This window comes from Phalacrocorax aristotelis, chromosome 4 (assembly GCF_949628215.1).
Source record: "Phalacrocorax aristotelis chromosome 4, bGulAri2.1, whole genome shotgun sequence".
In the NCBI taxonomy this organism is placed as follows: Eukaryota; Metazoa; Chordata; class Aves; order Suliformes; family Phalacrocoracidae; genus Phalacrocorax; species Phalacrocorax aristotelis.
Window position 1 is genome coordinate 47,164,993 of NC_134279.1, and position 25,510 is coordinate 47,190,502.

The following is a 25,510-nucleotide window of genomic DNA, read 5'->3' on the forward strand; positions in this document are numbered from 1 at the left end:
CTGCAGGTGCTGTTAGCACCAGTTAAGATTAACATGCATAACATCTTGGGTTGTGAGTTTGCTTGTTGTATCAACTGAGATGCTGCTACGTATTTCCAAGTCCCGCTGGTGGTTGTTAACAATATATGCTGCCCATTGGCATGAGGTACCATATTTTTTGTCAGTTTATAATTTTCAACAGTTCCAATATTTTATGCTTTCCTTTTCCTCTTTTGGACTTCTGTGATAGAAAGTAAAGCTCTTGCTCTCCTTCCTTCAGAACTCCAGACAGTAGGATCGAGCAATTTAGTCCTTCATCTGAAACTAAATGAAAAGCAAAGTAGATTATTGGTGTTGGGTATTACCATTAACCCATATGCATACAACACGCTTTGAAAGTTAGCTCTCATCTGTAATTCAGGTGCCAGTCATGACTGCAGACTCATTTCAACTGAGGTTTTCTTCCTCCCAATATATGTAACAGGCTCATTGGCCACTTGTCGCCAAAAAAGCCACTCTAATAAGCATGAGACCTAGTTGGTATTTTTGTTTGAAGTCTTAGCAAGGAGCAAAGAAATAAGCAAGGGTTGGTTTCAACTCCTGCTTCCCTGTTCCAAACTGGAACTCATGGTCAGAATATAAGGATTTTGTCAGGATGTTGTGGGGAAGCTGGTGGTGCTGTGGGTCATGGTGTGACTTGTCAAACTTCTGTTTGTTCCTCCCTGCAGTATGACTTTGTGGAGCTCCTGGATGGCAGCCGGCTGATTGCAAGGGAGCAACACAACCTGCTGGAGTCAGAGCGAGCAGGACGGCAGGCGAGGTCTGTCAGTCTCCACGAGGCAGGTTTTATCCAGTATTTGGATTCTGGCATCTGGCACCTGGCCTTTTATAATGATGGGAAAAATGCGGAGCAGGTGTCTTTTAATACCATAATTATAGGTAAGCATAGTCTTCAAAGCTTTTACCAAACACAAGGCTCCGGTTAGGTTTTTTAGGAATACAGAGATAGGTTTTCATAGTTAAATGATCTGACTTCTTTTCACAGGTTTTTCATTCATAGTGTTTCTTTTGCTGCTCAGAATAAAATGCAGAATATGTATTTTAATTACTTGGTCTAAGGCATAAGGAGTGTACCTTCTTGTAAAAAAGTGCTTGAAAGGAGGACACCATTTCAAAGTATTTGTTAAATGGCACAGGGCTGGATTTTAAGTACGGAGCTCATATGGCTTTACCATTATAATTTGAGCCTTTTTGTTGGAATGTAATGTCCTGAGATACTAGAGGCATCAGCAATAGAAAATCACAGCTATTTGTGCTCTTCAAACAAACCAAACGTAAACACTTCTCTTGGAGCGAGAGCATGCTGTCAGTTAGTAGTGGTTCAGATGATAGGTACTTCATGTGGTGGGTGTCTGTGAATTATCTCCTTTTTTTTCCCCTTTAGAGTCTGTGGTGGAATGCCCCCGAAATTGCCATGGTAACGGTGAATGTGTTTCTGGATCCTGCCATTGTTTTCCTGGGTTTCTGGGCCCCGATTGTTCAAGAGGTAAATCAACCCAATGCTTTTCTCGAGTCAGTTTAGGCGAGCACAAAGACAAATACATCAGGAAAGCAACTGACATGTGACTTGCTTCCTAGATGTTCTTCTTTATAAGGCTTTGGTGAAGGACTTAGTTTAATTTTTCTGCTGTGTTTTATTTCACAGCAGCCTGCCCAGTGCTGTGTAGTGGCAACGGGCAGTACTCTAAAGGACGCTGCCTGTGTTACAGTGGCTGGAAGGGCACCGAGTGCGATGTGCCTACAACTCAGTGCATCGATCCCCAGTGCGGGGGCCGGGGCATTTGCATCATGGGCTCTTGTGCCTGCAACTCTGGATACAAAGGAGAAAACTGTGAAGAAGGTAAATGAGTAAATATTTGCCCCAGCACCTGCTGTTGTTGGTCAGGTTTCCAGCTGGTACATTGAGCCCTATCGATTTTGCTAGATCTGGATCATAAGCACTAATGGTGTTTCTTCAAAAGCCATTTTAGAATACTAAAAATAGAGTTTGGGAATCACTAGTATCACTGAATTCTACAGAATGATTATACTTTATGTATTCTCAAATAATTGGTGGGAAAATTCTTAATAATGTGTGATATCTTTTTGCTTGCCAGGATATTTTTATTTATTTTTTCTGGCTGAGGTCAGCTAAGAAGAAAGCACACAAAAATAGATGTTGGAATACAGGAAGACTTACTGAATTTTCAGAGTCTAGAATAAATCATTAATATATTGCATTTGTTAGTGATATTTTCCACCAGCCTCATTGTGGGAAGTGCTGATTCAAATGCATCAGAGTGAAAAATGATACGTCATTTTTGTGTTCTAGAGATGTGCATAATAATATTCGTTCTGGTGTGCTGCGAAATGCAGTTCATTTTCCATTCTGTTTTTTTAGGGAGTAAAAAGCACCGTTTTCTTCCTCAATCAAATTGATTTTATTGATCTTCACGTACAAAGTAATGCAATTAAGTCTCTGGAATTAAATTCTCAGACCATTGACCCTACAAGTGTAACATTTTATTGAGTCAAATTGCTAAATTAAATCTCGTCATCTAAAGCACATTAAAGTGAATTAAGACAGATAGACAGCATGCAACTCATTTATTTCTGAAAGTTGTAGGTCCTATACAGCTGTGAAAACTCTATAGCGGTGGATCAGGTCAGTTGATACCAAGTGCTGCAGAGAATCTAACGCTTGTTACACTGTGAATAGGCAGAACAGAGATCAGTTGCCCAAGACGCAAAGCCAGTCTTCATGTAATTCAGAAAAATTAGCAAACCTTGAAAGGGTCTCCATTAACTCAGTGGTAGACTGCAAATGCTTGATGCTGGTTATATGCACACATGAATTTCACAACACCAGAAAGTGATGTGGAAGTGAGGTGTTTTTACAAAGTAAATTGCTGCTATGCACTTAGTGATGACAAAGAATGATTTACCTTGTAGCCAGAGAAGGGAGGCTTGCAAGGAATACCTTGGTCCACTCCCTTTTTCTCACTCATTGCAATGAATCAAAAGTGAACTTCTCAGCTTCAGTCTACTAGTGTTTACTTTTAAGATAAGTACAATGCTGCCTATTTCAGGAGATCTTAAAATATGGATTAAGGCCAAAAGTGCCATGAGCATCTAGGGTTTAATTGCTGTTGTTAGGAATGACAAGTTTAAACTGATCTTTCTCATCTCCCCACAGCGGATTGCTTGGACCCAGCCTGCTCCAGCCACGGTGTGTGCATCCATGGCGAGTGCCACTGCAACCCGGGCTGGGGTGGCAACAACTGTGAAATCTTGAAGACGATGTGCCCTGACCAGTGCTCTGGCCACGGCACCTACCTTCAAGAGACTGGTACCTGCACCTGTGACCCCAACTGGACAGGTCCAGATTGCTCCAATGGTAAGGGTTATAAGCACTCACATTTTGTAAAATGATGATGTCTTGAATAGCAGCATTTTAATGACATTATGTGACGACCTGACCTGCTGAGCTGATGGAAGTCTTTGAGTTGACTTCAGCATGAAACGTGAATCGATTCAAAGGTTCAAAATAATTGATAAATTTGAAGTATTTGAAAATCAATGTATTTGTTGGTATCTTTTAGTTGCCTTCACCTGGTAACTTCAGATACTTCACATGCAAGTACAGAATGTTCTTTGTACGATATATGGATCTAAGTATCATCTTACCTAATACGTCTATTTAGAAACTACACTAGTGAAACTAGAGGCAGTCACATTTTAAATATCCCTCCAGCTAATTGGAGGTATTTTTCTTGAAAAACAGAGAGCATTCCAGTTTGAAGACAAAGGGAATGCAAGAATGAATCCTAAACATCTTTCAAGAAAGGGCACAGGCTGCCAGGGTGGAAGGAGTTGGTAGGAATGAAGAAGAAGCAGTATTTCTTGAAGTCTGAAACTAAGCTTATTAAAACCCTAGTCTGAGCTCAGAAACAAAAGGAGAAAATAAATGGAGGTGCTATCACAGAAAGCAGAATCTAAGTATTTATAAGTATGACAGTAGCCTTTTGACAAATACGATTTTTTAGAATATTGTTTGGTAGCCACTTATCAAAAGAGAAACCATGTCAAGCTGTGAGACATATAGTTGTCTAAAACAGTTCATCTAACAACTCAGATAATTTTGTTAATGAAAACTGAACACATGGGCTAGCTGGGTTTATGCCAGCTTATGAATAAATATAGCTTTTTCATGAGGAACCATCTTTTTAAAACAAATGTACTTCCTGACCAGGATCTGTGATACTCTATAATGGTTTCTGCATACGACAGTGATAGGACAGACTTCCAAACATTCAAGAAAAAGTGACAGAGAAGAAAACGTTGTCTTCTGTTAAATTTGTTTAGAAGAAAAAAATTACTCTTTGAACATTTCTAGCACTAAAAATGTCTGTTTGTGAGACACCCTTTCTAGTTCTCAGGCAAAACACACATCCTCTATTTCTTGACAGTGTCCTCTACGCTATTTTTGATGATTCAGTTATGCTCCATCTTTTACTTACATTTTAAGGAATGATTGGTCATTAAAATAACAAAATATTTCTGATCTCAAATATTTCAAGTTGTCAAACTCAGAAAAGAGCTTTGTAAAAATACACACGGACTATTTGCTGAAATCGTGCAAAATGACCTTCAGAGTGGTACACAAAAAAGGTAAATCTTATCCATAAACATTTTGTTAAGCTGCTAGAAGAAAAAAAAGAATGAGTTATTTCTGTCAGAGGGGTTTATAGATTTGAAATCAAAGAGCTTTCCTCTATCTTCATCAGCAGTTTGTCCGTTAATTAGCCCTTCAATTCCTCTTCAATTAAATTAACTCTAATTAATAAGTTCATTACAAAGATTGACGCACCTTGCTCAAAGCTAGTGTGCTAAAAGCTGATAAACACCTTCACCCTAATGAAAAATTGATTAGATTGAAGAGAAATAAACCTTTCTTTCTTGGAGCTGCGTTGACGTTTTGTGACTCTAAAGTTAATCAGACCACCTTGCATCTCTTAACCAAAAATTTAATTCAAAGTAGATACAAAATGCTATATAGGGGAAAAAAAAAGGAGGGCAAAATTACAGCTGTCTTTCTCCGTAAAGGTTTTGGGCTGTTTCTTCTGGGAAATACCACAGCTCCTTGATACCATGTTTAATGTTCCACAGCATTTTGAGACAGAGGGTTATACACTATGGGGGAAGAAAAACACCGTTGAGTGGGAAACTGGAAACCTTTCTTGCACTGAGTGCTTCTTTCTTTTCTGTTGAAAATAATTTCAGTCTTTTATTACTAAACTGTTTGTTGTCTTTAGCAAGAAAACAAAAACTAAATACAGTACTTCTATGAACCAGTATGTGGTGACAGCCAGCTGTATGCCAAGGAACTAAAGAAGTCCCTCAGGCTGTATTGTATCTGCTCTTGTTTCTCTGTTGTCTGCTTAGCAGAGGTAAAGTTTGCTGGAGTCTGACTAAATGAACCATAACTGTAAATGTGAAATCTGGCAGTCTGAATTATCATCTTGTATTAGCTGAGACTTAACATGCCTTGTTTGGCCTCTGACTACCTTTGGCTGTTAACATATTTTTCAATTATTCTATCAGTTACAAGATCCTGTTACTATATGTAAATGACAAGTTAAATTGCTGTATGTTGATTTATTTTTTTTAGCAATCTATTATTTAAACCAGACTGTTCATAGCTGTCACTGATACAAATTTACTGAAAGTAAAAGAGAATCATCTTTTATATTTAACAGATATGTCAGTACGTCAGCATAGTACTAATTTGTCTCACTAAGGCTGATTCTTTATAATGAAAAAATGTGTCAGAAATGGCACATTTTTACTTTGAAAGAAAACAGGGAGCAGGGTAGGGAGGGGAAACCTTGTTAAAATGAACTTTCGTTAATACTACATTTTCACACAGTGACCCAGGTATATGGTACATACAGTCACCAGGCATACACTGTAAGTTCTAGTAGGTCTAAGTGCCATACAATGTAAATTACAAAAGGTTACTCTTAAGACATACGTGATCACAAAAAATATGATTGAAGGTTACTCAGAGCTAACGGAAGAGCTGTGGACACTTAAACACTGCTATGTCATCTGGGTGACTAAGTGAGCCTTAGCATAGAGATAAAACTCTGTACTCCGTATTCTGTTGGGTCCTACCTGAAAATGCCTTTCACAGTAAATTCCTTTGATTTTGCCTTTCTTATTCACATGTTGAATTAAAATGTAGCGCTGCTAATTAATGCATACCCTCTCTCTCTTTTGTGTGCACTCTGCCTTCTTTTCTCCCCCTCTCTCCTCTCAAATCCAGAAATCTGTTCAGTGGACTGCGGCACACATGGTGTGTGCATGGGTGGCACGTGTCGCTGCGAGGAAGGCTGGACGGGTGCAGCCTGCAACCAGAGAGCCTGCCATCCCCGCTGCGCGGAGCATGGCACCTGTAAAGATGGGAAGTGTGAATGTAGCCAGGGATGGAATGGAGAGCACTGTACCATTGGTAGGCTGGCTATGCTTTACCCTGTCTTTGCTGCAAAATTCAAACAGCCGGTGCTGCTGGCTGCATCTGAATAAGAAATGTATTATTTTGAAGCTTGTTTCTTCAAACAGAATATTTGCACGTGTCAGTCTGTGAAAAGGAGTTGATATTTTAAGAAAGGAAATGGTTTTATAATGGCTTATCAGTTCTTCATACCTAGTTTGCCATGAAAAGGAGGTGGAAGAATTTCCTTTTCAATCTTTTCCCTTTAACTGCCTTTTGCTGAGGGGGATGTTACTTTTATTTTAAACTGTAAATATACTATTTGATTTGTGCTTTTCTATTTTTATGTGATAGCTTTATGTCTTTCAGAAATGAAGTTTCCTATTGTTTTTCCTTTTTTTTTTTCTTTTATGGAGTAGAAGCTCTAAAAAGTGACTTGCCTACACAAAAATGTCACTTCCACCTTGTAATAAATGTGATCTAGCTGTCCAAAATTATCTTCTTGTCAACATAACGCTCTGTTTTAGAACTACATCAAATTTCTTACATGTAAATAATGTAACAGCAGTTTAATACTGCTGATTGAGAAGAAGCCATTATCTTTACAGCTTCATTGTTTCTGTAATCAAGTTAGTTCTAGCTCCTGGAAACCTTTGGGAATTACTGTGCCCTTATCAATGGAGCTTTTCTTACTCATTTATTTACAGTCCATATGTCCCATATACAGTGGGACACACTGTACACTGCACAGGGTTTGACAGTGAGCTAGCATGAGAAATTATGCAAGGAAATAAGGGGACTAAGAAAAAGTGGAGGGGGAGTTGCCGTAAGGTTTATCATTTTTATATTGATTTTGAATAGATGTAGTGCTCAGAAATTCCCTTCCAAAGTAATGCCCCTTTGTGCAAGACACTGCAGGTCTATAACAGAGGAGGAGGGTCCTATCCAAACAATTTCTGTCTCAGCATAACCACACAGAGAAACTAGTGTTACAACAGGTAGGAAGCACAAAGGAACTGGCAGTGTTCTAACTGTAAGAGATGACTAGGTTGTACTTAGGTGTGTGGGAAGCATTGCACAAAGCTCAGTAAAGGCTGTGAGAAGAGTAGCAACGTGGCTCTGCAGGTATTTACGGGGCACATCTCCCAGGTGTGAGAAGCATCATGGCTAAGCACTTAGGGGTGGATTGAACAGGCGGTGGAAGAGGTAGCCACAGGTCAGACAAAGGCAAGAGAGGATTGAGTGATGGGGAAAACACAGATAATCCAAATAGTCCAGAAAAATTCCAATAAGTAAAAAAACCCCATAGTTTTATGTGTGGATAGATGGAGGAGAGTCAGTTAAAAGAAGTGGTGTAGCCAAAGCAATAGAGTAGGACAGTAAGTCTAATAGTGGTAAAGCTGACAGATGTGACTATAGCATGATTTGCTTTTGCCACAAGCTAAAAAGTGGCTGGAGAATTTTAACTTTCATGGATGTTTTGGAAGGGCTGTAACTCCGAATGTGTTAGCATAGCTAAGCCATCACTGGGGCATGAGTATCTAGAAAACAGTAAAACCCAAGCTGCGTTCCCAGGTAGCTTACAGCCCTGACTGAGAGGTGGGTGGTGATGCTGCGCTGGGTGGTCATGGGAAACAATGGTGCAAGCTCTGAGGGCAGGGAAAATGAGGGCCTGATACAGCTGTATTAACTGGTACCCACATCACTGCACCGGGAAGATGAGGCAAGGTTTTATTTTGTAGAAGGGAGTCAGGTGTGAAGTAGTAAGATTGATTTGTGAATTGTTTTTTACAGAAATCACAATTGATTTTTTTTTCTTGTTTACTAATGAGATCGCGCAGACATATGAGGGAGAGGGAACCAAGGTGCATCTGCAGAATCGGTAGGGCTAACATTTTTGAGGATCTTCCAGGAAACATGCTGACAAAGAGAAGTGGGGAGAGAACTGCTTTCTGAACAATAAAATAAAGTAAATCTTTAGAAGTAGGATAAAGCCTTTCCCTTGACTGCATTAACTTGTCAAGATCACTCTGCTCTTGGTCTCACTGACCTTGGCAGCATTTCAAGGGTTGTAGTTATACACGGATGAACTGTTCCTGAACAATTTTTCCAACATATTAAGCACAAACAAGTTTTTCCTCAGCACTGGGCAAACAGGTCTGTCTTCCCACCTGTTTATTCTTTAAATGGGTGTTTACTTTGCAGCTGCTGCTGTAAAGATAGTTTGATTTGTTTATATTGCCCTTATAGCCTCCAAAACAAGTAATGAGGCACAGGCTCTAGCCTGCTGTTACATTTATTTTTCTTAGACCTATTTTCTTCAAGAGGCTGTCGTTATGGAGAAACCAGGTCATTTTATTGCTCATTTCCAAGAGTATTTCCACTTAGCAGAGTAAAAATTGCAGCTTCCTCCGCTTGATAAATGAAGAGTCAACTTGCCTTTCTCTCACGTGCCCTAGAGTAGATAGTAGCTCTTTCTGAGTAATAAGTATCAAAACACGGGGGACATCAGAATGTCTCTCCATGAAAACCTTTGGGTTTTGTCACCCTCTATTTGTAACCCAGACATTTTTATCCTACACACAACTTTCAAATTGGTAGCAGAATATTTACATAACTTGTGTTGTGTGTATGAAAGACTCCCACTCTCCCTCTATGTGTCTAAAAAGAAACAATTGCATCATTTTTATTTCTAAAAGTCATTAACCATTGAGCTGCAATAGTGTTGAAGCATTGTAGAAATGCTGATACATTTGTTTGGTGCAGCTATTAGCTGAAAGTCACATGAAGTGCAACAGCCTAAATTTACAACTTCTTTGGGAAAGGAATATTGCAGAGAAGTTGTAGATTTTAAGGGCAATGTATTTAATCATTTTTTGGGAAAGGAATATCCCACCAGATCTCCTCCTGGATGCATCAAATGGAGTAGATATGTATATATGCATTAATGACAGAGGCACAAACTGGAAGGTGTACTGAATCATCTAAATCCATAACTCATTTGATCAAAGAGATTTTGGCTTCTTTGTGAAGCATGAATGCTGTTGAAAATAGTAAAAATGTTTTTGCACCTCAACTAATGATTTTTATGTATTTCTAAATGCTGGCTATCTGTCCAGTCTCATTTTCAGTTAGCCCACTGTCTGTATTGTTAGTTGACGTGTTAAAAGGGTAGAAAGAAGGAAAAACCAAACCTATCTCCTTAATTAAAACATGGTAATCCTTAGTTTTATTCCTCTCCAGTATCTTTTAAACCCTGGCTTGCTTCTTGAGTTACGCTGATTTTTATATATGCTTCAAGATTTTCAAGTGGAAATTTGACAGAAGGAAATCCTAATTGCTCTAAACTCGCAGAGACCATTTGTTTATTCTTCAGGACATTGGGAAGCAAGATCATGGACAATTGCAAATATTTGCTTTTTTGTTCAGACAAAATTTAGACATCTGCTTCTTTGCATACCTTTGTTAATCATCAGCTTAACAAAGCCCTGAGACTGCAGATCACAAGGCAAATTGGGGAATAATACATATATATTTTATATACATTTGATTTGTGAGAGAGAACAGAGTAGACTAAATAAAGCAGAATTTTTTTCTTTGTTGAAGCAATGTCTGTAGTAAGGTGGGCAAGATTGTTTTGGCTAATGTGGTAAATCTGATGTGTGTTGCTGATATCCACTGTTCCATTGTGCATCTCTGGCACAGGGTAGCTCTGACTTCAGTACCACACCTGATAGGGGCCACGCTTGTGAGTCATTGCCTTTGCTCTGAACACATACTTCCAAAGATTTATATCAAAGCTGTTCAGCAGATAACTATATGCTCGGTATTTTGGTGAAATGAATCTAATGACAATTAACAAAATTCAAGATTTATTGCTATTGTTCAGCATCTTACAGGATTGAACTAAACACTGGCAATATATATTCCAAATACTTAGCAATTTAAGACATCTAAATTGCTTACTGTCTTTTCCCTCCTGGAACTGACGTATTTCCCATTTCCATGGTAATCCGTGTGATACCACTGTAGCCATGTGAGAACAGGTTAAATCAACAGTTTACTGCAAAGCTATGGAAAGTCATCTCTCAATTGTTTATTTGGTCTGGGAGTAACACTCAACGAGTCTGAGGTGAACATCCGTATGTTACTTTGTGAAGCTCAACCTGCATCTCATTGTCATACAAGACCGCACACGCACAGCTGGTGCCCAGGTGATAGCCTGGATGAAAATTTGCTCTGTAATTAAGTTTTCATAACACAGTTGTGCTAAAATATGTTTTTGGTTTTTTTCTGTCCTGGCTTACAATGAGTTCAGTGACCCTCTCCTGCCTGAGTAGTTGTTTTGTGAGATTGGAACAGATATTATTTCAGAAAATCTATTATTTTTTGTCATATAACTGGCATGTACCATGAGTAAATTAAGTAACTGTCATAGGAGGCCCATAAATACGAATACTTTTCCAGCTGCTTTTCCACTAAACTCTGTTAGCTGAATGAAATTAGTAAATAATTATGTTGGTGGGGAATCTGCTATATCGATGTGCTATGTAACATCTCAGTTTTACAATGCAGCTTAATTTTTTCTATAGACCAAATTAGTTTTAAAGTAATCTAAATTGCAAATTGGCCAATTTGCATTAAAACTACGCCTTCTTGTTCAGATTTGTCAACACCTCTTTTTAAAAAAGTCTTTAACATTAAGCATGGGTGGGTAAGACCATCTGTTTATGGAGCTTGCCTGCAGCTCTATTACTTAACACACAAGACAGGTTACAGCTGTTTAATTGTTATAGTGTTGAACGATTATCTTTCAGTCCAAAATTAATATTTATATAAGTATGCATGGAAAGCATGTCATGAAACATAAATGATCTAAATGTGGATTAATGCCATTAAGCATTCATATTAATCCCTCAGGAGGACTGAAGTTAGCATTACGGTGTTCATGCTACTTTCGAGTGCTATGTGAGGCTACTTTACCTGGTACACAGAACTGAAATTGAAATCAGTGGTGGTCCACTGTAGAAGTGTGCAGCTTGTTATATGTTTTTATTCCAGTGAGAAATGGTTTACCTTCTAAGAATTTCCCCTGGAATTTAGTTGAGAAAAAAATAACAAGGGACAGCAAAGTATTTATTTTTCTCTTCATGAAATGACATTAACATGACATTAAAACCAATCAAACCAAAAATAAATTATCTTCAGCAAGAGATTACTAGTTTCAGCTATTCTAGCTAGAAGAACAGGAAAGTCATCTGGTTTAGATTTTCAGAATTATGAAAAAAATAAATAACATCTAAACCACACTCCCATAAGTGAGGACAGACTCTGTCCTGGTTGCTGGTTAAAATGGTTTTCTGACTAGGGACAAACATGAAGACATTTGTGGGCTGGTTTTCTACGTGACCATGAGCAGTGTAAGGTCAGAATCACAGCTAGTGTTGAGGACTGCTAAGAAGTAATCTCCTCCACTAAGTTATATGGTCTGTGCCTACTCTCTTCAACATGTGTTTAGCTTAGGGCTCCTTATATTACAGATTTCAAATATGACTACAGGGAAATGACACTTTAGCTTTTCATAACATCAGAGAGCAAGTCAAGACAAATATGTTCCTCCTGTTAATTAAAGGAAGTGCTTACAGAAAACTTGGTACGGCTGTCTGTCGTTACACTATATATTTTTGAAGTATAGGCTTGACAAAGTAAGTCAAGGACCAATTTGAGTGCTTGATTGATCTTCTGTGCATTTGCAGGTAACAAGGAGAGCAGCATGGGTAACTGGTATGACAACCACCATTATTTTAGTACTGGTGCTAAGTTACCAAGCATAGTTTACTTTTCTCCAAAGTTCAAATTACTGTGAATATTCACATTTCATAGTGGCTTTATGTGCCTGGTATTTAACGTACCTTAATGCATACATGCCAAGAATTACTCATAAGATTCTTTGGAGATTTTAGAATTTTGATCAGAAGGAAATTTTTGTCCTTCAAATTAGAATAATTACTACTGCATTAATATATTCTGTAATTATCAAAATTCCTAAATTTCTGTTTTTCCTTAGTTTTGAGTTCATGGGATTATACATGAGTACAAATTTCATCTTAAAAGTAAGATTGTATCTGAATGAAGGTATGACCTTTGACATCCCAACAGTTTATTCTCAGATAAAATTAACCAAAGTTTGAAAATTAATTACATTAAATATCAGTTAGTTTACCACAATATTGTGAGTATAATCCTACTTTCAAAACACCTGACTAGTTGGAGTCAGGATTTCACCATAATATTTATACCTGTACCCTCAATGCAAAATCTTCATTGAAAACAGAAGATTACCTTCTTGGCACCCAGAGGACTGATAACCAGAGTTTAACAAGATTTCATGAAATTTAGTACAATTATGGTTTTGATCTTTCCTGTGCCTGAAAAGCACGTTATTAATTTGCCAGGCCAAGCCTTGAATATGAAAAATACTTGTATGTTTGGTAACTATAAAGATATTCAATTACCAGGTAAATTTAAGATAGTGCATGCCTAGCTGAAGCCGTGAAAAAAAAAGTGAATTATTGGTCAGGCCTTAACACATTTCAGGACCAAGTATCTCAAATATAAATTATTTGTTGCCATACTTTAAATGGCTAATTGGTTTATTTGCATTTACATGAGGACATGTGAAGTTGAAGTTAGGCACATTTTCAGAAAACAGCAAAATTCTCTGAGATTTTAAGAATTTTAAAGCATTTTGCAAAGCTTACTTGAGCTGAAGTGGCCAGGAAGTGAGTGCTTTTGTATATTATGTAGTTGCATGCTGCTTAGACACATTCTGAAAGCACTTCCAGTCAGGAGGAAAGATGGAAACGATAATGCTTCCCATCCGATTCCATCCTGTAATACATTTTCAAGCCAAATTTATCTTTAATGCAGTTCTTAATGTAAGCATCAGGTTTTACCTGCATCTGTCTGAGACAGGTCTTTGTGAGTTTGTCAGAGATCTCAAACAGGTATTTGAACTTTTTCAGCCTGTACATGTGGGACAGTTTTAAATTGTTAATGGTGTATATCCTTTCTTCTAAATCCTTTCCCAGCTAAATAGATGTTAAATAGGAAACAACACTGCTCATGAACTTACCAGCATTCCCAAACTTCCGATGTCTATTATATCTTTAAAAGCAACTGAACCTTTTATTCTTAGATACATGTGGCTTTCCAGTAATAATGATGAGAAATCTTACTTTATAGTAAAATTGGGGTGGACTCTAGAACAAAAACTATAAAGGGTAGTGGGCTTATGTGCCCTTGTACATAAAAACCCATAAATGGTTGCTGCAAAGAACGGCTACAGTTTTGCGAAGGGATAAATTGCAGTGAATTCAGGCCTCTGCAGAAATGTATGCAGCAGAGGTATCTGCTGCAACTCTATGTAGACGTTGGAGAAGAGCGCAGAAATGATGAAGAAGGTATGATTTCAGGGTGAGGATTATGTTTTGGCCTATGTACGGAAGAATGCAAAGAAAATCACCTGAAACTATTATTCCATCCATGCAAGATGGGAATTTAGGAGTAAAAAAAGTATCAAAAGGAAAGAGTGTTTGTAATCCTCTTCTATTGGCAGCAATGCTCTGAACATATGGTGTGTCTAAGACAAGGTTCTTATAAACTCAGAGAAAGGATGACGACCATGAGCTGCTTACAGTGGAGGAACATGTGCTTTCAGTGCTGTTCAGTGACGAACAGAGAGAATTACATTTGCAAATGATACCAAAGCCCACTGCCCCCAAGCACTTTGGAAGACAGGACAAGAATTTAAAATTACTTTAACAAATAACACAGACTCTGCAGAAAAATAGGTGCAGCTTAACAAATGCTGGGTTTTGTGCTTAAGAATAATCAACTGCACAAATTCAAGTTAGGAAGCAGCTTGCCAGGCAGAAGAGTCTCAGAAAAGTCTGTAGTGGATGATTAATTTGACATGAGTGAACCGTTCTGAAGACAGGCTAGAACAGTGGCTTTAAAACTGTATTAATTCTGGACTCCTGTAAGTTTTCTGGTAGAGGTATGGAGCTCCTCAGAAATTGCATATGGATTCATGGCGCTTTTTTTGTCACCCTGGGAGTAAAAGCAGTTGCTAAAGGAATCAATACACTATTCTCTAAGTCTGTTGCGGGTAAGATAAGAAATACTGGGACAAGGGATATTTGGGTTTTTATGTTCAAAACGTGCTTTAATTGTCAGGATACTTAAACTTTGGGTGGGTGGAAATGAGAGGAATTTAAGGGTGATCTGCTAGCCAGGTCAGGATAAGTAAACTACCACGGGCTGAGTCTTGAACAGGTTAGAGGGGTCAGGCCAGAGCCATCAACTCTGGGTTTTGTACCAGTTCCTGCAGAACAAGCACAAAAACCTGTTTACAAAAACTCCATTTTCCCTAAAGCTTGCGATGAAACTCTCAGAGTTTCTCTTCTGTTGGCAAGTGTCTGTGAAACCACTGATAAAGTGTGTGCCTCATCCCCTGCTACTACTTGGCTGTGCAGGGATTAAGAAATAATGTTCATAACACTTTGTTAGCACAAATGGCAGAAACGTAGGTGGTTCATATAAGCTTCCCTGTTGCTCACCAAGAAAAAAACATGATGTCACAGAATGGAATCTCTTTTTTCCCCTTCCTTTTTTTTCACTTTACTTTATGTGCGTAGGACTTGGGAACTTTCAAGTGCACAAAAAAATGTGTTAAAAGAACATTAGTGAAGTTGGAAAATCAAGAACATAAAGTTAGGAAGCCACAAGACAACGCTGTTGTGTGTCATTATCATTATATCGTATAACAGAAGGTACATAGTATAGCACATGCAGACAATTTTATGTGTCATAAATAAATCAATTGTAAATAAAAATATAATGCTATCTTTAGTTACTTTTCCCTCTGCACCTAATAGACCTAATTTAAGAACGTTTCAAGGCTGTGAAGGGCTGTCTCATGCAGAAACTCCACTAAATCTGTGCCAGTGACTGGTGCGCAACATAATCTCCTTGTTAAGAACAATTCTGAAGAACTGGATTCCACCCTTGCTACTACCACGTATTTTCTGTTAGTTGTTCACAAAGGCAAAGTTTAAAAGAGTGTTCTCTGACCATTCTTCATTTTCTGGGGACCTAACTTCCTTGCGTGTGAATTTGTAAAATGCTGATTTGTGTATGAAATCCTATATAATTATAAATATACTGGAAGATCACATCATAAGTGTTTGCAGCCAAATGCCTGGAGACTTTTTACTTTAGTCTTTCTATACCTTAGTTACCCACCTGGAAAATGAGATAAGAATACAGTCTCTGCTCACACCAATAGTGTGAAGATGCTATACTAAATAATTTTCATTTCAGGAGGAAGATAATAGAAAAGTCTATAAGAAAAGTTACTTCTTTGTTTATGGTTATCATGGTGTGCCTGCTACTAGGGCATCAGTCATTTGTTGTTCATGAGAGAATGAGTGCTGAATGAGGACTGTCAGCTCTGTACATTGACGAAGAAGGGTATAAAAATTGCACAAGTAGCCATAAACCCAGCATAGCCTAAATTCTGGGCGTTTGGCTTGGCCACTCTCGTGATAGTCTTGTAAGGGGGGATGGGGTGGGGTGTTTGTCCTATGGATCGTAAACAAAGTTTCATACAAATATTAAAAATAAATGAAAACATTAAATGAAGATATTAAGACTTTCTAACTGCAAAGAAATAGACAAATATATAGAAAGCTCAAGGTAAACAGTATAATATCAACATACCATAGTTTGCTTGCAGTCAGTTTTTCTACCAAGAAATTAAGATTGCATTTTGACCTTTTATCTCTTTATATGACGCAGTGCAAAGTTATGCCGAAGTGTGAACATGACTGATGCAAGATACGTTATTCACGTTTTCCTGTAGGTCTGTGTCTGGGAGCATGAAGTTTGTATTAGCAGCATAGAGATGTATGCAGTCATTCCCCAGTGAATGGGGATTGCTGTACAGAGCTGTGGGAGATGAGGAGAGTGTGCAAAGCTGAGGGTGCTAGGACGGGAGTGGGACAGCGTTCTTCATTGTTGCTGCATACTAAAATTATTTCTTCATCATCATTTTTTTTTCCTTCCCCCCTTTGGCACTCTTTTCCTCCTAATTTCTCCTGTTTTAGAGGGAGAGGCTGTAACACAGTAAGGAGGGGAGAAAACAGATAGTATTAGTGGAGAGGAGGCAGGGGTTCAGCTCATACTTTGAAGGTAGAGGGAGCAGAAAAACCTTAAAAGTAGTTTTTAAATTAGACAGACCATGGTCGACATGGCTTTGGTCACATTCATTTGAATTTTTGCTTTATGTCTGGTGGTGCTATGAGATCAAATTCTGCTCTTACAGCAAAGTAACTCATGACTCCAGTGGAGCTGTTGTGAGTTGACACTGTAATGGGACTATATATACGCTACAAAAATATGGCATGTTTTAGTCTAGTGTACAGGTTACAAAGATTGTGATGGGTGACGATGTCTGGTGGAGGATAATGATGTAAACTAATAGAAATGTAAATTTGCTATACAGTATTTAGAAGCATGTCACTGTTATAATCCTTTATGACAGAATAATCAGAATAAAGCAGTGTTCTAAGTACCAATTAAGGAACATCAAATCAATGGGTATGTGACTCATGCTGATTTAAAAAGGAGCTGATTGAGATAAATGGATTTAACACGTACTTTTATTTTGTGGCTATTTTGTCATACCTGGAGGAAGTAGCATATGAATAACCGGAGGAAGACACTGACTTACATCTCTGATAAGACACTAATGGGAGACATTCAATTAAAAAAAAGTCTGGGTTCTGACTGGTTATGAAATATGCCATGTTAAATGTGAATTTGCCTGACTGTTATCTGTTCTTCATATAATACATTTGCCTGCTGCATATTTATATAAATATCTACGTACATTGATAACACCATTTATATTTTACATTGTATGAATTTTGAATGCCACTTACATCTTCTTGGATTTTGACCATCCTAGAAAATGTACACATTTTTTATCTTCATATTTGCTTTTTCTTCATTCCATTTAGAGCGATATGAAGTCCCTCTACTCCTGGAAATAATAGCAGGATATTAGATTTCACAGTCCTAAACCCTGCAAGAAAACCCTTCTAGGTATATTGTCTGGTCTATAATTAGACTTTTTAAGGGCGTAACATAACCCACATGTGCCAGATGTGTAAATATCTTGCCAAGGAGCACCTGCTGAGATGCTCCATCCTACTGAAGTGCTTCAAATCCCACCTAGAATTTGCTGTGCAGAGGGAAAAAGTCTTGTATTTTTTACTTCCACACAGAGCTGGATTCATTCCTGTTTCAGTTGCAGTGCCATGAAGATAAGGAAGACAGCTTGGCTAGTTAAACTTCACTGCAAAGTTACACTATTTTTGGTCACTCATTTTGTGCTTTTTGATTCTTCTAAGATGCTGTATGTTAACAAAAAGAGTTTCTAATGTTGTCCTTGATGTCAGCTGACCATCAATAAAAGGATGCTGGAAGGTAGAACTTGTTTTCTGAGCTTTATAGGTTTATGGTCTGGAACTGACTTCTTATAAAACTACTGGATACAAAAAACCTTAAAAAGCATTTTTTTAATTCTTTTGGTTTTTTTTTTTAAATGCCAATTGGATTTCTGAAAGCAAATAGCATGTGGGGGCCTGGGATTGCAGGGACTGGTTTTAGTTGCCTAGGAGGTTTTTGTAATGTTCTGTTTTGTTACCTATCCCTACATCTGTAGAGGCATTTAATGTTTCACTGGTGGACAGATCCATTCCCCAGACACACCTAACTGCCTCTATTTTATGGAATAAAGCTTGATTTGTCCTCCATGCATACTACACCGTCTTCTAAGAGCAGCTGTGTAGGAGCAAGGGGAATTATACTGGATGAATAAGAGAAGAATTCGATCCACCCTGAAATGCAGCTGTATCATTTTTCTTTTTGTTTGTGGTCAATGTGAAAAGCTACTTAGTTTGTTGCTGCTGTTCTACATGTTCTGTAGTTGCTGTTTTCATCTTCTTACTTTGTCTCCCTTTAACCTTACCTTTATAGAAAAAAAAAAAAAAAGAAGAAAAAAAAACTGTGCAGGGGACACCTGACACTTTTTTCAAGAGAAAGGGACTAGAAAGTTTCCACTTCTTAGTTGTAGCAGTGACTGTGGCTTCTGTGAGATTATGTATCTCATCATCTTCCTCCTTGGGCTTGGGAAGAGCTTTTTCCCGTTTGTCCAAACTGGAGGAGATGCAATGGTTGGAAATGCCTTTCTTACCCATCCAACACACAAAGTTGAGGGTTAGTAGCAAGTGGCAGAATACTTGCCAGACAGGGGCCATCATCCAACAGGGATTTAAAAAAATATCAAATTCTGAAAGTAAAGAGCCTGTGAGAGCTCTGTTGAGAGACCTTGTCCACAGCAAGACCAGGGGATTGAATCCAACATTGTTGACTCAGCTTGGCGTGTTCCCACTGCAATAGTCTATAATATCCCATCACCTTATGTGCAGGTGGTTGGGTTTGGCAGCCTGTGATGGACCTGTCTGATGTAGCTTTGCTCTATGACATTAACCCATTTAACACAACTGCGGTTGATGTCTGTTTCCTGAAAGTAAGGAGGGAACATACAACCCATCTCTGCTGTTTTGTGTATTAAAAGTGAGGTCTGCTGCTTTGAATGTCTTGTGTGCTGTCTGCCACACATCCATCTGCCTCCTAAAATCTTTTGTGAAACTGAAGTGCTATAACTTACAAAAAAAAAAGTCTTGCTATTCCTGGGTATACCATGTTATTTATTTTTATAAATCTAAAGCCTAAGTTTAATTTTCACCTGTTTTCCCAAGTGAAACAGATCACCACGCTACTAACCCCACTACGCCCTCTTCCACCCCATATATACAGTCTAATTTATGTTACGTAATTGGTGTGTTTGCTCAGAAGAATAACTGTGGCTGAACTGAACCAGAAGAAAACTATTCCTCCTAAAAATCCTGTTAATCCAGTCGGAGTTAAGATAGTGTGCTGGTTATGGTGTCAGAGTCATATGTGACCTGCAAATCAAAGACCTTCCAGTATGGTCAGTGTTTTAAAGCTCATAAGCTAAGTAATTACTCTTATGTTGTGTTGACAACTGAATTTTTAGCTAGCTTTGATTATATTTTTATTTTAATATATTTTGTAAAAATCAAAGCCTGTGAAGAGAAGTCAGAAGAAGTACGTAGTCTCAGAAAAGTAGCATCTCTTTCTTCCACAGTCCTTTCTGAAATAGTTTCATTGAATCATTATGATGTTTGCTGAAAAGAGAATTTCTTGGATTTTTAAAAGCTTTGAAATACATTTTCATTTTGTAATGTAAGAGCTCTCGTGTCAGGTGCATCTGCTTGATTTGCATGTGAATTCTGAACAATTCTTGTTTTATGTGACACTTCTGAAATGTCTGTCTGTTTTTTTTTTCTTTTTAATTCTCAAGCTCACTATTTGGATAAGATAGTGAAAGGTACTGTACATTTGCTCTTTGATGACATGCCTATACCTACATGTACTTTTTAATATGAATATATAGTAACAAACGTACTAGTCTGGGCAAAAGAACCTTCTCTTACATACATTCCATGGATTATAGATTTAACTCATTTGACTTTCAACTCATCTCAAATTAAAAATGAAATCTTGCTTATGTTATATAATACCATTTTGTCAGTAATTACACATTTATACGCAAACTGTATACATGATTAGATTTTGTTTGAACCAAAAACTGAAGATAGTATTCATTTGCTGTTTGGTGCATTTTCTTTGTTAGTTTTGTCATTGGACTTCTACCTACAAAACTGAAAATATTTAGGAAACAAAGCAAAGGGATACTCTTGTCACAGAACAAGTGTCATTAGTTCTAAAGAACAGATTAATTATAGATATATGTGTGGTTTTATATATCCAGATCAATAAAATACCCCAGGCTTTTAAGCTTTTGTTTATCTGAATATAGGAAATCTATAGGAAATTATGAGTCATATTTTGTACAAAACTAGAAAAACCTTGTATACTCTATGTAACATTTTCAGTTAAAAGGTTCAAGGATGCAAAAGTCTAACATGAAACAGCAAAGATTCTTGTATCTTCAGTTATGGTGAAAAATTGATTTAGAAAAATGTTTAAAATATTCCTACCCCTCTTTCCCTGAGTATTTTTCTCTATTCCTTATTTGTGTTTTTTTTTTCATTAGAATATGGCAATATTCATGGCAATATCCAGGCTTTCACACAATAAGTCTTGAGTGTACCCAGCTGACTCCTAATATGCTCTGTCAGTATTGCAATTAAATATGTAAGTCCTCCGTAAATTAAACAGAAGAAAGATTAAGAAGAAAATAGCTCTCAGTACGTCGACAAATACTATTAGCAGCTACAGTCTGAAAGAATAAGAGTAGCAAGACTAATCTCAGCCTGCCATGATGGCACAATATCCATAAGTGTAGCATCACCATACTTCCTCACAAGAGCTTTTCCCGATTCTCTGCCTTCTAAGAGTAATTTGACAGGAGTTAAGCACCCTTTATAAATTTTTTCTGGGTATGTTTGTAATTTGGAGATACGTGGTTGAAAGGAGTCAGTAAATTCAAAAGTCTTTAGAAGAAAAAAATAAACTATTAATTCTGAAAGGCTGTTCTAAACTCAGCGAAGCTTAGCCAAATTGGGTCAGTAGATTACTTCACAAAGATAGTAGTTCTACAAAGTGAAGAAGTGTTTAGCCAATTCCTTAGGTTTTTTGGATAAAAGTTTGCAGAAAATTGTTGTGTCCAAAAGTATCTGATTTGTACCCACCTTCTCATAAGATACTTAGTGCCATATCTGTACTTGCTTCTGTCAGTGTCTTATCATAGTCATAGATCAGGAACACCAAAATCTACATTATTTATAACGTTGTCATCCTCATACAGATCATGTTGGCTGCATGCCAGATTTCATCACTAGGAAGTGACAGATACTGGTTTTTTTATTAATGCAATGTTAGACTGAAAACAATTATCGATTTTGGATATATTAAATTATTTTAATTGTTTCCCAAATTTTCCCTCCTTGGCCATAAAAGCAGACAAGATAGGATATAAAGGTAACAGCACAAAAGCCTTAGGGAGATTGTCACAAAAAATCACTCTCTGCTATCTGTCTTGAAGCACGTCACTACCGTGTTTTTGTTCAGTCTATCAATGTTTTATTGTGGTCCTTATGGTATTTCATTTTGTCCGTCCTAAGTAATCAAATACGCACAGCTATTACATTTAGTTGGAAATCCTGTTGGTCCTGTCCCATCCGTATGCAGCCTGAATCCTAATGTTTGTTAGAATAGATGCTAAGCTGCTTCACTATTTCCTGGGCTTTGCTTATTCTGTGAAAAGGAATGTATTTTTGGCATAAAGTATAGTCATTAAAACTGGCCTATACTTTGTGCAATTATTTAACGCACTGTAATTTCACATGAATATACGGCAACTCTGAGACCAGATAAAGTTAACAGTCTCTTTTACTACGTGCCTAAAATCATATCCATTTTCCTACTTAAGAATTTGGAGGGATTTGTTCATAGTAACAGGGAGCTTAAACATTTGTGCCAGTAAGTAACCAATACTGCATAGAGCAAATAATGATCTATTCTATGAGCACAGAAAACTATATCATTTTACACAGCTGTGTTTGCACTATGCACTCATCTCTTGTTACTTTGCCAAAAAGAAAAAAAAAATTTTTAAAAACAAACTTAATTTTGTCTGGCCTGCAGGTATTTAGAGGATTGGTGCATTTATTTCCTGCCTGTACAGGTAAGTGGTGTCTCAAGTGTCAGGCCAATCAAAGATGCCACTTTGTTAAGAATTACGTTCCGCAGGTAATGTTGCTGTTCCACTCCATGTGCAATTACAGTATTTGTGCTGTTCCTAAGGCCTGTTCCCAGTAAGTGTCCCTTGTTTGTATTTTTTTTTCTTTTTATATAATTGCAATATTTAAATCACCTGTGATTTTTCTTCTTTCTCTGTTTCAACAGAGGGCTGCCCCGGCTTGTGCAACAGTAATGGCAGGTGCACGCTGGACCAAAATGGCTGGCACTGCGTCTGCCAGCCAGGATGGAGGGGAGCGGGCTGTGACGTAGCCATGGAAACTCTCTGCACTGACAGTAAGGACAACGAAGGAGGTAAGATGTGGCAATTGGATCTTTAGCAGTGGGGAGAACCTGTTGAGGAACAGAGATTTTAGAGTCAGGTGACGCAATGCTGCCATGAGAACCATGCACACATTTTACCAGCTCTTATGCCTGTAAGAATAAGCTGCGATATTCAGTGCTTTTATATGATGTATCAGCAAAGCCTTACAGGGTGCTTATGACAGGTGAGACGTGTACTCAGAAAATGATGGGTGTCACCTTAGTTTCCCTGCAATGTTCTCTTATATGGGAATAAAACAGTCTCAACAAAGTGAACTGTAGTGGGGCGGGGGAAGGAATTCAAATTTTCAGTGACCTCACAAGGAAATTATCCCAAGAGAAAAGGCCAAACAGGGACTTTACATTTTGACCTATGATACTAGTGCTAAAAACAACTGTTGCCCAGTCTACAGAGGTCTTATCCCTCATAGTCTGTGAATGCTCAGATGACTGACAGGATGCTCCCAGAAGTCTTTGGGTTTTTTGGCTTGCTTTTCCACAGTCTGTCATTCAGGTGACAGGTAAATCTTCAGCGAGATGCAGGCAGGACTGTTGACTTAAGGAATCAATCTGCAGTCGTCATTGTAGGGTGGGGAAGGTAGAGGGGCCGTGACTTTGGCATGACTCCAGAATCTCACAAAAACCCACACAAAAACAGGATTAAATGTGAATGCAGTCAAATATTAGATCAACATAATGCTTTTATTGTCTGTCTGTCTTCCCCTTTTTTCATCAACACTTTTTTTGTTTAACACCTTCAGATTCAGAGCAGAGATAAAAAACTCCATTAGGGCTGTGACTTTATTTTTCAGCTTTAGACTGCGTATGCATTTGCCATTGCTGGTTGGCTGTTTGCTCTCATACCCCAACTGCAGCTGGGATCTTAGACATCACAAACTATAAATACCAGCAGCATTTACTTCCTGAGAAAAAATAAATAATGCAGTTAAAACAGTACTGCTGTTTATTGCTTTACATGTCATTTGATTTGTCATCCTTCTCCGTTACATATTGTATATTTTGAGTCAGTTTTGCACATTTAGGGGCCTAAAGAATCTGACACAATCTGGTATACACAATCTGAGCTAGTATGAAGCTGAATTTCTGTTTGCAGGAAGGGAGCAAGTACAATTAGCCATAGCATATCCACGCAGAGATGTGCTGTTTGGGAATTACGTTCAGGTGGACCGGAGGATTATGAACAGAAGGAAGAAAGAGAAACCTGCAAGCATGAAAGGAGACAACACAAGGAGGAGGAGAAACTAGGTTAGAGCATAAACAGCTTAGAGGAGAAAAATAGATCATGTAGGGGAAAAAAGGGAAAAAAAAGTTGAAAGGCCAGTGATAGACTAAAACAGATTCAGTAAACGTTAAAGATAATAAAAGGACATGACATATCAGAGGAAGAGTCAAGAGCAGGTAACTGAGCAGTGGGAGGAAGAGGAGCAAGGTGAACAGGAATGCAAGTAAACAGAACAAGAGAAAAGAAGATGCTTCTTCAGACTAAAAACAATAATAGCTGTTTGTGAGGAAAAGGGGAAAAGGAACAAGGAATTGGAGCAGAAGGATCTAACAGAATGACTTCAAGTTCAAGAAGAAAGAAGCATATTGGAAAAAAAAAGTCTAATGCTGGTATTTTGTTGCTTTTTGTCTCTCAATTTTTTTCATTATTTCCTTTACAGACATTATGCAGCTATGTATGAGGAAGAGATTGGCCAAACAGTTGTTTTGCCATGATTGACCTATATAATGCAATTAGTCACTGGCGTTTCTCTTCAAGTGTACCTTATTTTCATTTATATGCTTCAGTACAGAGCATATTCACTTCAGTCTTTGACTAGTGGCTGAGGCAAAGGGTTAAAATACAGCCATTAAATTAAATTAAAAATGGGAAACATACCAAACAAAACTGGGAAAAGAAAGTGGTGTTTGCCAGAAACCCACCTGGAAAGAGAAGCAGCGTTTCTTCCCTTTCCAAGAGCACCTGCAGTCAGCCCACTAATCTCTCGAGCAAGCCGTTCAGATTCCACGCAGCTACAGGGAATGGCACATGGATGCCTCTGCTGTACTTGTTTATTGTGGGAGATCAGGTTATCTGAGCACTTACGCTGAATTTATACCAATGACTGCAGGTAGTGTGATTTACATTGCACTAAGCACAACGATTACATAATGAAAGTTATCTTGGTTGTTAGCTAAATGATATGCTGTGGTTAATGTTTATGTTTCATCCTACACTGGATAAAATATACTTCATATATTAATATGAGGATAATTCATTAATAACAGTGTCTGCTGTTCCTTTGATTCTTAGCTCTTTCTGGGACTAATCATTCAAATTCTGTGAACATGAGCATCCCAAGGACCTCAGTGGGAATATTCTCCATAGGAAATGCTAATGACATCAAGGCATACTTGATCATTTTCCCATCTAGATACTATTGACATATGATGGGATGATTATTACTCATCTTCCTTTTAATAGATATTTCTGAAAGTCTTGCAGATCATTTCCTTTCTCTTTAAGAATCACTATTTATGTTTCCATGTGTTTGATTTGGATAATAGATTTTAGATTTTAGCAGCCCACAAGGAATGCGTGTGAAACAAGCAGACCTTAGGCTGAATTAAACTCCTAATGACTTTGTGGGGAGAGAAGTCAGAGTTGTCCGTGGGTGGAATAAGCCTAACTTCTTTACTGGGGAAAAAATGTGTCATTATTATACTTTAACAAAGTAGGCCATGTTTTGTCAT

At 37.8% G+C, this 25,510-nt stretch overlaps 1 protein-coding gene across 13 annotated transcripts in view; it reads left to right on the top strand.

Moving 5' to 3' along the window:
- Nucleotides 1–25,510, top strand: part of TENM3 (teneurin transmembrane protein 3) — a 416,806-nt gene that overhangs the window by 329,016 nt on the left and 62,280 nt on the right. For 9 of the 13 annotated variants that reach the window (XM_075091186.1, XM_075091189.1, XM_075091192.1 and 6 more), the window contains 7 exons: nt 708–918; nt 1,424–1,525; nt 1,685–1,879; nt 3,215–3,415; nt 6,347–6,532; nt 20,031–20,057; nt 22,601–22,747. In XM_075091186.1, the coding sequence (XP_074947287.1) occupies nt 708–918; nt 1,424–1,525; nt 1,685–1,879; nt 3,215–3,415; nt 6,347–6,532; nt 20,031–20,057; nt 22,601–22,747 (1,069 nt within the window). The remainder of the gene's footprint in view (nt 1–707; nt 919–1,423; nt 1,526–1,684; nt 1,880–3,214; nt 3,416–6,346; nt 6,533–20,030; nt 20,058–22,600; nt 22,748–25,510) is intronic. The other 4 variants (XM_075091190.1, XM_075091191.1, XM_075091200.1 and 1 more) reach the window with 1 other exon arrangement.